This window comes from Gavialis gangeticus, unplaced genomic scaffold (genome assembly GCF_001723915.1).
Source record: "Gavialis gangeticus isolate Ggan-Ray unplaced genomic scaffold, GavGan_comp1, whole genome shotgun sequence".
Classification (NCBI taxonomy): Eukaryota; Metazoa; Chordata; order Crocodylia; family Gavialidae; genus Gavialis; species Gavialis gangeticus.
Genome location: NW_017728992.1, coordinates 118987882 through 119002969, shown reverse-complemented (window position 1 = coordinate 119002969; position 15088 = coordinate 118987882). Strand labels below are relative to the sequence as shown.

At 42.1% G+C, this 15088-nt stretch overlaps 1 protein-coding gene and 1 long non-coding RNA gene across 3 annotated transcripts in view; one reads left to right on the top strand and one right to left on the bottom strand.

The window, feature by feature from the left end:
• The window catches only part of TMEM68 (transmembrane protein 68), a 65996-nt gene extending 58554 nt beyond the window's left edge, over positions 1-7442 (top strand). For both annotated transcript variants that reach the window (XM_019527389.1, XM_019527380.1), the window contains 3 exons: positions 1510-1570; positions 4560-4699; positions 7090-7442. In XM_019527389.1, coding sequence (XP_019382934.1) covers positions 1510-1570; positions 4560-4699; positions 7090-7194 — 306 coding nt within the window. In that variant the 3' untranslated portion in view covers positions 7195-7442. The remainder of the gene's footprint in view (positions 1-1509; positions 1571-4559; positions 4700-7089) is intronic.
• Positions 7443-7554: 112 nt separating this feature from the next.
• The window catches only part of LOC109304667, an 18478-nt gene continuing 10944 nt past the window's right edge, over positions 7555-15088 (bottom strand). Inside the window, exon 3 of the long non-coding RNA XR_002099443.1 lies at positions 7555-7841. This is a non-coding gene — a long non-coding RNA (uncharacterized LOC109304667). The remainder of the gene's footprint in view (positions 7842-15088) is intronic.

The following is a 15088-nucleotide window of genomic DNA, read 5'->3' as shown; positions in this document are numbered from 1 at the left end:
CAGTACATGGCAAGCCCCTTATTGAGGCACCCTGTGCCCCAGCCATCCCTGCCATCCACTGTAGTACATGGAGTAGCAGAGCAATGCACACAGGCAGGAGCGTACACTGGGGCACAAAGTAACAGCACAACTTTGTGGCACTACTTTGTGTGCTGCTGTAAAGGCAGGCCCCTGCTCATGTGGACCCACCCTATTTGTTTATCCAAGTTTGTCATTTGCTAATTTATCTATCTTATAAAAAGAAAAGCAGAAATGAAGATCGCAAGTCAGAGAGCAAGAATCCACTGGAACAAACGATACACAAACATTTATTTATTTTCCCCTTCTCTAAATAAATGTTAGAGTTGTTCTTGTACTTATGGTGTGGCTCTGCGATGAGCATATTGTGTAATTTGGGGTTAAATTGCACCTAGTAAATACAAACTTCTGTGAAATAAACAACCTCTTGTCACTTACTGTAGCATTGCCAGTACTAAAATGAACCAGCCTGTGGTTACCAAAAAAAACCAACACAAAATCCTCCCACCTGGGAGCAACCAGACAAGCACCAGACAAGCCATGCGCAATGGTGGGAGCTACTTCCTCCACACAATGAGCCATGCTTCTGTTCCATGCCCCTCCTGGCTCCGGCTGGGCAGCAGCTGCCCCAACCCCACACCTTCCCTCACTGCAGCGGCTTTGATCTAAGCCCCCACCCCTCCTCCTTCCCCTTTCACCACACCAGATTTACCAGTTGCACACAGCTCTTCATACTGCTGGGCTGTGTGCGTCACTGCCTACATGCTGCGCTGTGCTGCACGCACGCACGGGTATTTATTGGACAAATTATCGGCTTCATCGGTTCAATTTCTGATGCAGAAAATTTTCTTTATATCTTTGCACATCCGATCATGGACTGATGCATCAGTGCACCTCTAGTTTGAGACAACATTGGTGTCAAAGAGCAGAGATCTTTTGGAGGGGAGGAGGGGTTGAAACTGGACACAGTACACCAGATGTGGCCCCACCAGTGCCCATTAAAGGGAAAGAATTATTTCTCTTTATCTGCTGGCAGTGCTCGTACTAATGCAGCCCAGTATGGTGTTAACCTTCTTCACAGCAAGGGCACACAGTTGGTTTCACTGCACCTCTTAATAATAATGGGTGTAGCCACCATTAATCATATTTAGTATGAGTACTCATTAAAAACCCAGAGAACTACTTAACTAAATAATTGCACGCATGTGTACGTACTTAATCAAAAGAGCTTAAATGCCTCTAGGATTTTAAAGTAACACAGAATTTTAAGAATATAGACAGACAAATATAGTTGTGTCTACCAGTTTGGGCTTTTTTTTGTCACAGCAGAACAACTTCTGAAACTTTGAGTTGGACTCTGACTGTGAGCTACCTGCCTAAAGTATTTCATTCTGAAGTAAGCTTTACACAGTGTGTTTTTAAAAAATAAAAAGACTATAAAAAATAAGACTTCTCTATTTATTGAATTTTTATCTTTGTTTTCTCTCCTAGCCCATCATTCCTATGTTTACACAAAATGTTCGGGAAGGAATTAGGACATTAGGAAGAATAAGTAAGAAATTTTACTATTTTCTAACTTTTTTGACTTTCTGTGCATGGGTTCATCTTTACCTCAGTGATAATACTTCCTTTTAAATCTGTGTTTAGAGTTGTTTTATATTTTTATTTCTGATCAGGTGCTATTTAGCGGTTCAACTTGAGTTTAGAATGCGTTTTCAAATCTGACTGGCATTACTGTATCAAATGATCTGTTATTATTAACAGAATAATTTAGGATTTTAGATGGAATTGGGAGGGAGACTTACTACTAAGTGTGCATGTAGAATAATAAGGTTAGAGTAATACTTCTTGTTTTGCATGTTTATAAAACCTATTATGGGTTCTCTACTCCCTGGTGGGAGGTAGGCCAGACTTCTTGTTCATTGTGAGAGGGTTTTTTTTTGTTTTTAATACTACCTACATTTTTAAAAGCCCTTGCACAGTTTGTTGAAATTTGCCAGAGACGCATGTGGAGCTGGACTGGGAAGTGCCTGGGGTAAGAGGAGACGCTCCTAATTAATGCAGGCAGGAGCCCTTCTTCTGCTGCAGTGGCTTCCCAGTCTGGCTCTGTATTTTATCTCTTGGAAACATGGTTCACAGGGCAGTTTCACCTGGCCTGTGGCACCAGTGCCATGGCACCCTTGAAAATATCTTCAAGGGTTCTAATTGAGTGTGCTCAAATGTTGTCTGCAGAAGGTTGCTCTTTATTTCTGCTCAGTTCTCACAACCAGTTCCAAACCACACAGTATTGGAAAGATTTCAGTCTGAGCCATCTGTTTTTTGAGGACTGTGATGTAACTCTAACTATGTCTTTGAGCAATCCGCATAGGTTGTATCAGGTACACTTTTCCTCCAGATTTCCTACACCTGCCGTGCGCAGCACATTGTCTCAACCATGGCATGTCCTTTTGCTTCACAACCCTACATGGCAAAAAAACACTACCATTCTTGTGATGTTTTCTGTCTCTGTGGCTGGAAGTGATATGCAGTGCAGGGAAATCGCAAGCGTCAAATACAGATGTAGAAAGTTTTCACATATGCTTTAGATGCTACAAAGATAGACATATAGACTTTATGTGATACACAAGTGCTAGAGTCTATATTACCTCAGGAACTAATCCTCATTCTTCATAGATTAGAACAGTTTTGGTATAATATCTTTCATGTTTGCACCCCTCGGTAGAATGAATATAAATCCTAAGGAAATTTAGTTACCTCATTACTGGTGTATGTTCTTATCTTCTGACTCTACAAATTAGTCCCTTTAATTATCTTGGAACTATATAAGTCCTTATGCTGTGTACACAAGACTAACTCTTGAACACAAAAAATGGTGACATAACTAAGTTCTGGTCCAGTGTCACAGGTCTAGTTCTAGTGGAACTTAGAGAGACTTTAGGTGCCACATTCATCTCTAACACTTACTAAGTGCAGTTAAAACTCAAGCAGTTTGCAGTGGTGAGAGAGCACTTCACATGTGCAAAAACTGGGGGTTTTTTTGTTTTCTTTTTAAAGCAAAGGGTACCTCCTTCACGCATCCTAACCTTAAGTTACTACGTCCCAAAGATTAACAGCTCTTGCCAGTGAACATATGACAGGTCCCTCCATTCTAGTGGCATTAGTAAGGCTTAGTTTGGTAGGATTTTTCTCTTCAAAGGCTGTTCTCGGTCTCTAGGCAAGTAACAGGATGAGGACCATATCTTAACAGGAGAGAAGGAAAAAGACAGTCTTGAGTATCTTGGGAGAAGGATTGTTTTCTTGCTTGCCCTTTCCTTCTACGTCCCCAGCAGGATCTTGAAGGGGCTGTCCACATACCGGAACTGCAACTGACCTGGGCTAAGTACAGACAGCCAAAAAGTCTGAGGCTGAATTGATTCAAGCTTCGCAGGTTAGTCTAAGCTGTGTAGATTGAATCAAGAAGCAACTGAATAGACATTTGCTTTTGATTTTGGAAGTGCAGCCATATGCCTGCAGTGGCCCAGGCCAGAAACCAGAAACAAGCCTCCCTATTTGGCTGGAGCAGACCAAGGCTAGCCCATCCATCCTTTTAAAGGGGCTTTTTGGGGAGGTGCAAAGCATCCTAGGATGGTGAGGGACTGAGTTAATTTGAATCTGGAGGGGATCTGGGGCAGAAGTTCAGTAAACCCATTTAATCTAAATCAGTTAAGTCTGATACTACATCGGGTGGGCAATTATTTTGGGCGGAGGGCTGCCTACTGAGTTTTGGCAAGCCATTGAGGGCCGCATGACAGGCAGCCAGGAGCAGATAAATATTCATTTTCTAAATTTTTTAGGGGCCCCGTGGGCTGGATAGAATGGCCTGGAGGGCCACATCTGGCCCATGGGCCACATTTTGCCCACCCCTGTACCACATCTGTCCAGGTTTATCTTAAACTGGTTTGGACCATTTTGAAAGTGGCTTATGTTCAGTGAATTTCTGTTGTGTTACTGATTTGAACTGGCTTCTGTTGACTTATATTAGTGTAATTTCTGTCCCTAGCCCTGGAATGGTTCTCCTCATATCTGCTGTAGTAACCTCTAGGGGTGTTTCCACGTGACCCAAAGTAGTGTTATGTAGAAATACCTGAATAAGCTATTACTCCAAATAAGATTGCTGCTATGCGACTTTCAGCAACCAAGCTATGATTAGGGCTAAGTAGCCCAGGCATAGCACTATACTACTGCTGCCAGTACAAGAACTAGTTCAGGTATGTCTTTGTAGCATTGCACTGTACTTTAACGAATTCCAGATTTATCTCCTATGGTCTCTCACTGTTGTTGGGAGAAAGGAATCCTAAGAATTTGCTTCCAAGGATTATAGCCAGAGGTAAATTGATATTCCTTCTAAGAGATGATCAAGTATAGAATAACTCTTCAAGAAGCAGTTTGTTCATTTGAGAACCTGGATGCTTTATGGGGCTGGGTTACTTTTAGAATGTAATTTATTTATATTGTTTCTCAAAGCTTCTCTTCTTTTTTTCTTTAAATAAACTGAAAAACAGAGTTATTTAGGCGGATGTATGAATATTTTCGGTTGCCATTTGTTCCTCTATATGGAGGGTTTCCAGTCAAATATCGTACATATATTGGAGATCCTATCCCCTATGATCCAAATCTAAATGCTGCAGAATTAGCTGAAAAGGTAAGGGTTGGTTTTTGTTCGTTTGTTGTATCAAAATAGTCAATGTCTAAATATAGTGGAAACATGCTTTTCAAGATGGTGATCTTTACCTTTGGGTATTACACAGAGCAGTCAGGCATCTTAACACTTAAGTTGTTGAAATTAATAATTGGCTTCTGCATCATTCAACACTCATAATGTAAATTTGGCACCAAAATAAGTTCTAGGTCTCTTGAAATAGCATGTAGTATTTCTGTGCATCAAAATAACAGTTCTTCTTAGATTCCAAAACCAGGTCTGGTCAGATGATCTGTGGTGGGTTGGTCAAAGTCATCTTAAGAGATGTTTCCTTGTCTTGCATAAAAGAACCCCCAGCCTTTCCTCAAGAAAAACAAACAAAACCCCTCCTCTTCAAAACCAAAATTATGGGAGTTGTCATGGAGATATCAGGGAGTAAAATAAAATTATTAAAGCAAAGTAAAAGTGGTCTACCCACCTCCCATAGTCTCTACATACTATTTTTGATCTTCAGCTTTTTACCTACAAGTCTTAATATCTAGAATACGTAGACTAGCTTGGTAGCTTTATGTTCACGTGATTATGATGTAACCTTCTTGATGAAGTGTGGGCAAAACTCGTTAAGTCGTCCTCACCAAAACTCGTTAAGTGGTCCTCCGGCTGACACAATTCCCCACCCCTGTTCTTGATACAGAGGCATCAAAAATTCAGAGGCAATTGGTGGATCAGCAGGTATGAATGATGCAGTCATCTGATTACTCCTCTGCAATTGCTGAAGTTCATTAAATATATGCACTAATAAAGCAAACATTCTGAAAGAAGATCCCTCATCTCCTGAAAATATTTGGACTCTGCCAGTATCAAATCAGTTGCATCCCATTAGGCAGTTCACCATCTCTGAATACAGCTATTCAAAATTACATACCATATTTCTTCATGTATAACATGCCTTTGAATAAAATGGGCATCTTGGTTTTTGAAGTGCAGAATGAAGAAGTAAAAGTCTTTCCTTGAAAATGCTGGTAAGTGTGGTACATTCCCAGAGAAAACACAAGCAGCTGCAGCAATGGGGAGCAAAATATTGTGGCTCCTCTGTTTAATTCCCTAGCTGCAGAGTGCTGAAGGTGTTGCTGGTTGAGCCGATGTTATTGAATCTTCAAGCAAAGCTGGTGGGCAGTGATTTAGCACCTGCCAGGTTAGCTGAGGGCCCAGTCTCAGGAACCTGGGCTCTGGCACCCAGGGCTTGGCTCAACTTCAGAAATACAGCACAAGGAAAGAAGACATGTCCACCAACAACTAGGAAGCCCCCTATGTAATGTTACTTTCTCTTAAGAGGTTCATGCAATAGAAGCTGCTTTTACCATATTTTCTCACATGTATCCCAATTTTCAACAGCTGATTTTTTTTGGTTACGGGGGGAGGGAATGTAACCTCTAAGCTGTTTCATAAAAGATGGGCACTGACTGTCACCATTTGCTTTCATTTGCTTTGGCTCAACCACGGTTTTGAATGAAATTGGTCATCATTGCTATGTTTTCTGTGAACTCAGTGCTGTAAGGGTGTGTTAAGTGAAATCTGATGCCTGTCAGATTAGAACCTCCCCCTGCCCCCCGAACTGGGAGACTTTCCCATAAGGCTGCCTAACTTGTAAATCCCAAAGTGGCATGAAAGGAACCAAGAAATTCCACCCTGGTAGGGTGCTGGTAGTTCTGGGCATGGGCAGTGACAAAACTCAGGTCCCCTGGAAGTTTTACTTGTGAAAACCTGGGCACTTGCCAATTGTTTGTCTCTGGGCACCAAAACTGGTTCTCCGTGTATCATATTCTGGGACACGGACACTTAAGGGTATGAGCAAATATACCTGCTCTCCTATTTAAGAGGGGAAAGGGAGCTGCTGCATGGGAGCACACATCAGCTATATAACTACTGAGCATGCAACTTCCATAGCTATACAAGTTAGCTAGATCGCCCTGACTTTGACCCTGGATAAAATGGGGATAAAATTGCAATAGTTTTGGTACACTTACCACTACAGAAGCAGGCATAGGCATAGTTACATCTTAAAGGTTTATCCTGGAATCCTCTCATATCAATACAATTGTTAAAAAGCACTTATGTATTTTAGGAATGAGGACTCGTGCTAGAGGTGATATCTTTTATTAGAGACATTTTTTGCAGAAATCTAATTGGTCTATTTCATTGCTCTTTTATATAAAAGATACGAGTCTGGGGATTTTTTTGCTTGTTTGTTTGTTTTTGACCCACACACCCCACTCCCTTGGGGTTTCAAAGTTTTTTGAAAGATGAACTATGATTCCAGATATTACTGTGTTCATACTTGTGCAAGAAAAAGAAAGCAACTAACTTCTACATTTTTCTGCCTCTTTTAACAGGCCAAGAATGCAATCCAGTCATTAATAGACAAGCATCAGAAAATACCAGGAAATATATTTAGGGCTTTAAGGGAACGATTTGAGACACAAGTGAAAGAAGATTGAGGTCATTTGTGTAACAAAGTAGACATGTATTTTCAAACTATGTTTGTAACTTGTAATTCTTATTGAAAAGTGATCTTCTAAAACTTAATTAGGAAATGAACATTCTGTATGACATTCTTCTTTTTAAATGTAAATGTTTTCTGTATAATTTGAGAGACAAGCAATATTTCCTCTCCCTCCTTCCCCTACCATCCCCCTAAGATGATTAGTAGGGGCCCAAACCTGCATTCTGAATCAGGTAAAAAAAATAAATATCTAGCCATTCATTTTAATCTGGGGTTCTATCTTGAAAGTACTTTTCTAAAATAATGTTGCACTTTTCCATGTTCGTGCTCTTGCTCAGTCCCATCTTAAGTTTGTACTTAATGTTGTCTAACTGCCAGGCCTACAAGTTCATCCTGGGTTCTAATATTCAGATTTGAGTCTTTCCATCTTGAGCATCATCACTAGTAATAGAGGTTTGGTGGTCAACTTAAGCCCTGAATTACACCACACTTTTGTTCAAGTCAGACCTTTAATACTTATGTGGGATCATGGAGCATAATTTCAAGACCCTGACATTTCATGCATGAACTGGGACCCCGGGTAGGCATGCTGTTAGAAGCACTCCAAATAGGGATGTGCACAGATGAAGTGCCTAAAAATGACTGAAGTACTTTAAAAATGACCCTCAACAAATGAAGAACATCTTCTGAAATTGTTTTCTTTTGATGTACTTCCTGAAGCAGCTGCATGGGTCAGTAGTTCTCTGGCATTCCACAGTGCTCCAACCCTTTGTCCCCTTGGGAAGGGAGGGAAGTGGGATGGTCAGCTAGTAAGTACTTCCCCCTGTGGGTGGCTGTTCTTGGGAACCGCCAGAATCTGGGGGCTCCTCTAGACATGTAGGGAGCTACCTACGACACGCTGGAAATCCAGTGCATCAGAGCAGATAGTCTGCTGGAGCACGGAAATAAATGCACCTCAGCAGACTCTAGTGTCACATGCATCACTGTTGCAATGCTGAGAAATGGTAGCAGGGGGCTTTGAACTAAAGCTTGTTCAATGAGCTTCAGTTTAAAGTGCCTGCCACTATTTTTCAGCTTGGAGGATGCTGATACATTTGATGTTTGGGCACTTTTAATTAGTGAGCTGCACTAATTAAAGTGCCACCTTGCACCTCCCAGAACACATGTAAAAAAGCCCTGGAGGCTGAGAGACATGAAGGGATTCTTGCCCCCAGCCTCCTAACTGGAGAAAAGTGCTGCTGTGTGCATTCAACACCAAGATCCAGGTGTTGGGGTGAGGGGCATTCACCTTCATTTTGGCAAATTTGAAACACTCCAGGATTCAGAATGCTTCAGATGTACGTCTGCCTGTAGCTTCATCTAGTTTGACCTGTATAACATTTTAGTACTGGTTGTAATGCTAGAGATGAAAAAGTATCCAGCTTTATTGGAGTCAGAAGAGTTTATGGGCTGGAAGCTCATTAGAAACTGATACATTTGTTGTGGAAACCAGTCAGATTAGGATGAATATGAAACTTTGCAATGTTGTTATTTTTTTACATGATCATTATTTAGGATAGAACCACACACAGCTTTCCCCCTCTCCTCCACCCAAGTAATCACTGTAGGTCTAGAACTTTGGCAATGATCTACTAACCCATTTTTTGGGGGGGTGGAATGAACCAAACTCCTAATCATTCAAAAAGAAGAATGAGTTGTATTTAATATTATGACTTAAAATCCAGATCAAAGACCACAAGAAGTCCTCTTTTAAATGCATAGAGAGCAAAAAGAAGGCACTTGGTAACGTGGGGCCCCTGGAGGACACGCTTGGCAATCTGGTGGTTGCACCAGATGATAAAGCTGACTTCTTTAACAAATTCTTTGCCTCCATATTTCTGAGCAGGAACTGCAACATACTCCCACTGGCATCCCAGACGAACTCAGGAGAGGCACAGCTGGGCCCAGAGTCAGAGAGGACCTGGTCAGGGAACTTTTGGTGGAACTGGATGTCTTCAAATCAGCAGGTCCAACTGATCTCCACCTAAGGGTGCTGAGGGAATTGGCAGAGGCCATTGCAGGACCCCTGGCACAGCTCTATGACCACTCGTGGTGCTCTGGCGAGATGCCAGAGGATTGGAAAAGGGCCAGTTTGGTCCCCATTTTCAAAAAAGGGAGGAAGGAGGACCCAGGAAACTATAGGCCCATAGTCTTACCTCAGTCCTGGGGAAACTCTTTGAGGAAAATTATCCAAAAACACATCTGTGAGGGGCCAGCAGGGGAGATTATGCTTAGGGGCAACCAACATGGGTTCATTAGGGGCAGGTCCTGTAAGACCAACCTGGTGGCCTTCTACGACCAGGTCACAAAATCCTTGGATGCAGGTGTCGCGGTGCACCTTGTCTTTCTGGACTTTAGGAAGGCCTTTGACACTGTCTCTTACCCCATTCTCATCAAAAAATTAGGCGACTGTGGCGTCGATGCCTACACAGTCAAATGGGTCACCAACTGGCTGGAGGGCTGCACCCAGAGAGTGGTGGTGGACAGGTTGTTTTCGACCTGGAGGGATGTGGGCAGTGGGGTCCCCCAAGGCTCAGTCTTCAGGCCTATGCTGTTCAACATCTTCATCAGCTACTTGGAAGAGGGGGTGAAAAGCACCTTGTTCAAGTTCGCGGATGACACTAAGATGTGGGGAGAAGTGGGTATGTTAAAAGGGAGGGACAGGCTACAACTAGACCTGGGCGGGTTACAGGTGTGGGCAGATAAGAATAGGATGGGATTCAATACTGACAAGTGCAAGGTGTTGCATTTGGGGAGGAAGAACCAGCAGCATAGCTACAAGCTGGGGAACTCCCTTCTTGTCTGTATAGAGGCAGAAAAGGATCTTGGTGTCATTATCAATTCCAAGATGAACATGGGCCACCAATGTGGAGACACAGTCAGGAAAGCTAACTGCACCTTGTCATGCATCCACAGATGCATCACGAGCAGGTCCAAGGAGGTGATACTCCTCCTCTGTGTGACACTGGTCAGGCTGCAGTTTGAGTACTGCATCCAGTTCTGGGCGTCGCACTTCAGGAGGGATGTGGACAACATGGAGAGGGTCCAGAGGAGGGCCACTGGCATGGTCAGAGGGTAGCAGGACAGGCCCTACGAGGAGAGGCTACAGGACCTGAACCTGTTCAGCCTCCAAAAGAGAAGGCTGAGAGGGAATCTGGTGGCCATTTATAAACTTACCAAGGGGGACCAGCGGGGAGCGGGAGAGACTCTGTGTCCCTGAGCACTACCAGGAGTAACGAGGAATAATGGCCATAAGTTGACAGAGAGTAGATTCAAGCTAGATATCAGGAGGCGCTACTTCACAGGGCAGCTAGGATCTGGAACCAGCTTCCAAGGAAAGTGGTGCTTGCTCCTACCCTGGGGGTCTTCAAAAGGATAGGGTCATTTGACCCCAGTACTCTTGCCTGCCCATGGCAGGAGGTCGGACTTGATGATCTGCTCAGGTCCCTTCTGACCCTACCAATTATGAGACTGAAAATATTGATTATGTTACAAAACAGAATGCAACTCCTAACATTCCATTTTCAGAGTTCTACCACCTTTAACAGAATAAACATTCCCAAAGAGCTTTTGTAATTTTTTTTGTATATTTGTATTTTCCTGAACCATTTTATGTAGAAAGCCAACTACATTTTATACAATAGACTAGCTATATTACAGTTTTTGTCTCCACCCCATACTCTTTCCTCAGGTAAGTCATAATTATCAATTAAAGGGATTGATTAAGGAGTTGCAGGATTGGGCTCTTTTGTACACTGGTAATAAGCTATAGTCTTTTTAACTCTGATATGCATAGCTGACTAATGCATGGATTGTCCACATGGCAAAGATGTTCAATAGCCAGTTTAAAAGTAACATCTAGGAATGTTGTTTCATTGCTGAAAAAACACAAATCACTTGAGCAAAACAAGAAGTTTTGAAAGATTTTTATTTTGTAATGTCCTTGCAGTGTCTCTGACCTTGTTTTTAATGAAATTTTAAATAGTCAAAAAGGAACTGTGTTTAAGTTAACTGAGATGTAGTTGTTCACTTGTGCAAATGCTTATACACATTATTGTATGTATATGAGTTATTCCCGGTTAAATCAATAGGATTGCATAAAGTGCATGTTTTCAGTGCCTTAAATTAAGAGTACAAGCATTGTATGGCAGGGAACTCATGTAAGATAAGATCTGCCAAAACAGGTTCACTGTTTGTACAAATATAGCTGCATCTGATTTTAATATTAAAAATATGTAGCTAAAATGTTTTAGCTGGAAGAAAATCATGTAGTTTGAAAACAAGCCTTTTTAAAATTCCACCATCTTTAAATTGATTTGTCATCTGCTTGAAACCTTACAGGGATACCATCATACTATATGAATGTATTTAATAATATTTTTCTGTGATAACTTATTGGACTATTTCAGTAGACAATTTTGAGTAATAAGGATATTTTATTTTTGCATTTTTCTCAAGGTGGACAATAAAAACAGACTAGTTGGTTTATAGTCACTTTGGCTGCTGACAGACGTGAAAAAAAGGCTTTAACGGAACAGGGAGTTGGACCCAGCTCCCTTGCATCTGTATAGATTGTGTGCTTCACCAGACCTTTTTGGCACTTTTATCTAAAGCTGATTCAGTCAGCTACTAAATCAAAGAGCCAAAAAGCCCTGCTGAAGCATGCTATCTATACAGACATTGAGAAAGCCAGGTTGAACTAAAGCAATGCCTCTTGTGGGCATGTGTTGCGCTTGGTGTGGGGGCATGCCAACTTAAATCGCTGGATATTTTTCTTTTGTGTATTTTTGTTTGTCTGTAAGCAGCCATTCTTTTGAGGATTTCTTGCACTAGAATAGTGCTTCAACATTTAGGTTGCATGAAAGGCATGGGAAAACTTAAATTCCACTTGAATTCAAAAAAAAATATATACTGTACTTAGATTTTGCAAAACTAACTTCTAATAAACTTGGGGCCAAAGTTGACCTGACTGTCTCTTTAATATAAAGTATTGGAATGTGAGTATCGAAAATGAAGTGCAGTATTGGTACTCCTTAAATGTTAAATATACTTTTTTGTATAGCTTTTTCATATTTATTTCTATATTTATGGTGTATGTACTGTATAGAAAATAATAACAGAAAAATAAAATGGGACTACAACAAGGCAGGCTTCTGAAATTATTTTGTGTTGAGTTATAAGAATTAAATCTGAGAATACATTTGGCCTGCGTCCTTGAAACTACTAATGTTTCTGAGAAGCATGTGGCATCTCTAGTAGGAGGAACCTTTAGGTGTTAGGGAAGAAAAAAGAAACAGAATACAAAGAATAATTACTCTGCTAATCGGGAAGGATTCAAGGAGAGAATAAGACAAAATTAAAAGAATGGATGGAAAGGAATAGCAGCAGTTGTTCTGAGGCATAGATGGAAGGAACCTAGACTCATGAAGGCATGGCCAATCTGTTAGAAGGGGGAACCCAGCAGACCCTTCAACTACCCCGTTCTAACAAGGCTTCTTTTTAGGTGATAAGGCTATTTTCCAGGAGTTGCTAATGTATTGTGTACTGAGAACAACTTAATAAGAGAATGATCAGTTGCCAATAGATTGTATGACTAACTCCAAACAGCAAATGGACAATTTACAATAACGTGAAGACACTTATTTTAAATTACATCCCACTTTTTTATCCCCTCTTTCTCAAGCATGGTACATAAATGTGTATATAGCTTAGTCACATTAAGGGGATTTAGCACTTAATCAATGTGACAGATCCCAAACATGCTACTGGCTTATTTATTGGCTCTGCTACTCATCCAATGGTTAGGGACCTACCCAAATGGAGGGGGCAGGCAGTTGATTTTGCAGGCAGATCACCGGGTCAGCTGCCATTTTTGTGGGCTTATTGAGGCAGGGCCCCCACCACTGAGGGGCCCCAGCAGTCCAGCCCCTCCCTGCAGATTGGCAGATGTCTCAAAACCACAGCTTAATTACCTGGATTAAGCCCACAGAAGCCATTAATGGAAACATTAAGCAATCTAAGTATTTAATTAAACTGTAAACAGAAATGTCTTATGAAATTAAAGCTATACACAACATGAGTTGTAACTAGTGCCATGACTATACTAAATGATGTTGTAAAAGGGGTGTACTCAATGCTAACTTTGAGACAGGTAATTATGCTAGATGTTAAACACTATGCATACTATGCATGCATACTATGCATGCAGCATACAGCGGCAGTTGCTGCTTACATTGTCTCTGAGGTGAACGCTTGTCTGTAGGCTGAGGTGGCACACTCAGCATCCACTGAGTTTGTTGGAATAAGGCAGCCTTTTGCCAGGGAGTACAGATAAAGAAATTGGTCACAGAGTACCAAAACACAGGCACAGGCATCTGGCACTCTTTGACAAAGTTCACGTAAGCAGCACATTCCTTGTCGTGCTCTTTTCCCCCCATCCAGGGATTGATTTCTGTAGCTGAGGGCCACAACTCAGAGCAGGCACTTGCCTGGAGTCCAAAATCCAGATAGCACTAAGGAAGGAGTCGGCCGGTTGTCTAAAATACAGTGGCAGTGAGAGGTTGTACCTGTAGTACTGGTTCAGCTTCAGAGCTTTTGCCTGACACCGCTCCCTTCTCTGCTGGTTTTCATGTTGACAACTTGACAGTTCTTGTGATGCCATGTCTTTGACCCAACTTATCAAGTCCATTGGCTTGTTGTGTGCATGGTGGATCACAGTGTGCCGGCCTTCAAACTATGTTAGAAGCTCCATGAACTGGTTAGCAATTTCCCCCACAAACTTCACTTGATCTTAAACATCTTCCTGTGCCAGGGGATTGTAAAGCTTAAGTATGCACTGTGCCGGGTGTGATTTTTCAACTCCTTGCTCACAAACTGCTAGTATTACTGCATGTGCTTAATATAGTTTTGGACTACTTTGAACCATGAATTCCACCTTGTGAGCACAGGCTCTGGTGACAGTGACACAGTTGAATGCAAGTCCCCACTTTGACTGGTGAGGGACTACCCGTACTGGAGCTTATGTCCAGGTCCATGCTTGAAGGCTTTTTTGAAGGAGGACACCAGGCTATCCACATCAGGGAACTGCATGCGCCAGATGCCACTTAATAAAGACAAACTGTGCATTGCAGATGATATGAACTGCACTGGGCAGAATTCCTTGGAGCATATCAGGGAAAACCTGGCATGTGTGCATGGCATTGTCAAACAGAAATGCTGAGATCTTGTTCAATTCTAAGCCAAAGTTGACAATTGCCAATTGCCTTCACTACAGCCTGAGCCATGGTAGCATAAATTGAGAGACATGAGGGGGACCAGCTCTGTTTGAAACGCAGGTAAGTCCCAGTCTGTCCAGCTCCCAAGTACAAATAAAATTTGCAGCCCATAGTTATCTTGAGGGTTCATGGCTTCATCAGCCACCATGGAGAAGAATTCATAAACTGCCAATGCAGACTTTGTGGACTGCACATATGAAGCAATCACTGTGGGGAGATAGTCTTTCATAGATCTCATAGTTAGTAGGGTCGGAAGGGACCTGAGCAAATCATCAAGTCTGACCCCCTGCCATGGCAGGAAAGAGTACTGGGGTCAAATGACCCCAGCAAGGTGATTGTCTAGCCTTAAAGACTGTTACCAGATTTGCCCACTACTTTGGGGTGTGCTCATTTATTAGGGCTAGGGTCTTGGTAATTCTATGAATGTGCTGCTTGTGGTACTGGTGTTTCTATACGGAGCTGTATCTCTCCCCCTGCAAGCCCTCACCCCCAGTGGAGCTATCTTGCAGGACTCAGTTCAATGGGGCTGGGTTCCTCCAGTCCCCAAATCAGTCATACACACAAACACACACAGAT